The sequence below is a fragment of the Cariama cristata genome, unplaced genomic scaffold (assembly GCF_000690535.1).
Source record: "Cariama cristata isolate BGI_N322 unplaced genomic scaffold, ASM69053v1 scaffold17898, whole genome shotgun sequence".
NCBI classification, from domain to species: domain Eukaryota; kingdom Metazoa; phylum Chordata; class Aves; order Cariamiformes; family Cariamidae; genus Cariama; species Cariama cristata.
This window is the reverse complement of record NW_009633074.1, coordinates 1,982-2,755: the sequence shown is the minus strand read 5'-3', so window position 1 is coordinate 2,755 and position 774 is coordinate 1,982. Positions and strand designations below refer to the sequence as shown.

Here is a 774-nt window from a genome sequence, read left to right as displayed (position 1 = left end):
TGTAGGGAGTGTGAATGTGGGATGTATGATTTAGATGCAGATAGGAATGGCGGATGCGGATGCAGGGTGCAAATGGAGGCCGCAGGGTACAGGTGAAGGCAAAGTGCAGGCGGAGATGGAGGATGAAGAGGAGGATGGAGGGTGCAGGATGAAGGGAGCAGGATGCAGATGTGGGTGCAGGCCACGGATGCAGGGTGCGGGTGCAGGTGCAGGACATAGCTGTGGGCTGCAGGGTGTAGATGCAAGATGGAGGGAGGATGCAGGTGCAAATGGAGGACACTGATGTCCTGCAGGTCATCGAGGAGCTGGAGGAGCTGATGCAGAGTTCGCCTGACCCCGAAGCTGACGCTGAGGGTGATGAGGACGAGGAGGAGGAGGACGAGGAAGAAACCGAGGCCGATGTGGAAGGCGAAGGCGGTGGTGGAGGCACAGAGCCCATCCTTCTGCATGAGCTGCGTGCTTTCTCCCCCGCCTTCAACAACAACTGCTCCCATGAAGGTACGGCCAGCAAAACCCGGGCCAGTCACTTTTTGGGGACAATTCCAACCAAATTGGACAATTGAGGCTCTCCAGGCTTCAGGGCTGGCTTGCTTCAGTGTTTCCCCAGTGATTGGCCAGGAAGGGCAAAAAAATTCGTCCCACAGGAATCTTGGTTTTAGCATCGCTTTAAATGCAGCGGGGGTTTAGCCAAGCGCGCCGTGCGTTCTGCAAAATGCCTCCCGCGTCACGCTAAATGCATTTTGTGCCTTTCCCTAAAGCGCTCGGCGTTTTGCC

At 56.5% G+C, this 774-nt stretch overlaps 1 protein-coding gene across 1 annotated transcript in view; it reads left to right on the top strand.

Annotated features, from left to right (window-relative positions):
• The window catches only part of FEZ1 (fasciculation and elongation protein zeta 1 (zygin I)), a gene marked incomplete at its 3' end in the record, with an annotated part of 7,272 nt that extends 6,774 nt beyond the window's left edge, over window positions 1-498 (top strand). Inside the window, exon 4 of the mRNA XM_009706615.1 lies at window positions 294-498. Coding sequence (XP_009704917.1) covers window positions 294-498 — 205 coding nt within the window. The remainder of the gene's footprint in view (window positions 1-293) is intronic.
• Window positions 499-774: the final 276 nt, after the last annotated feature.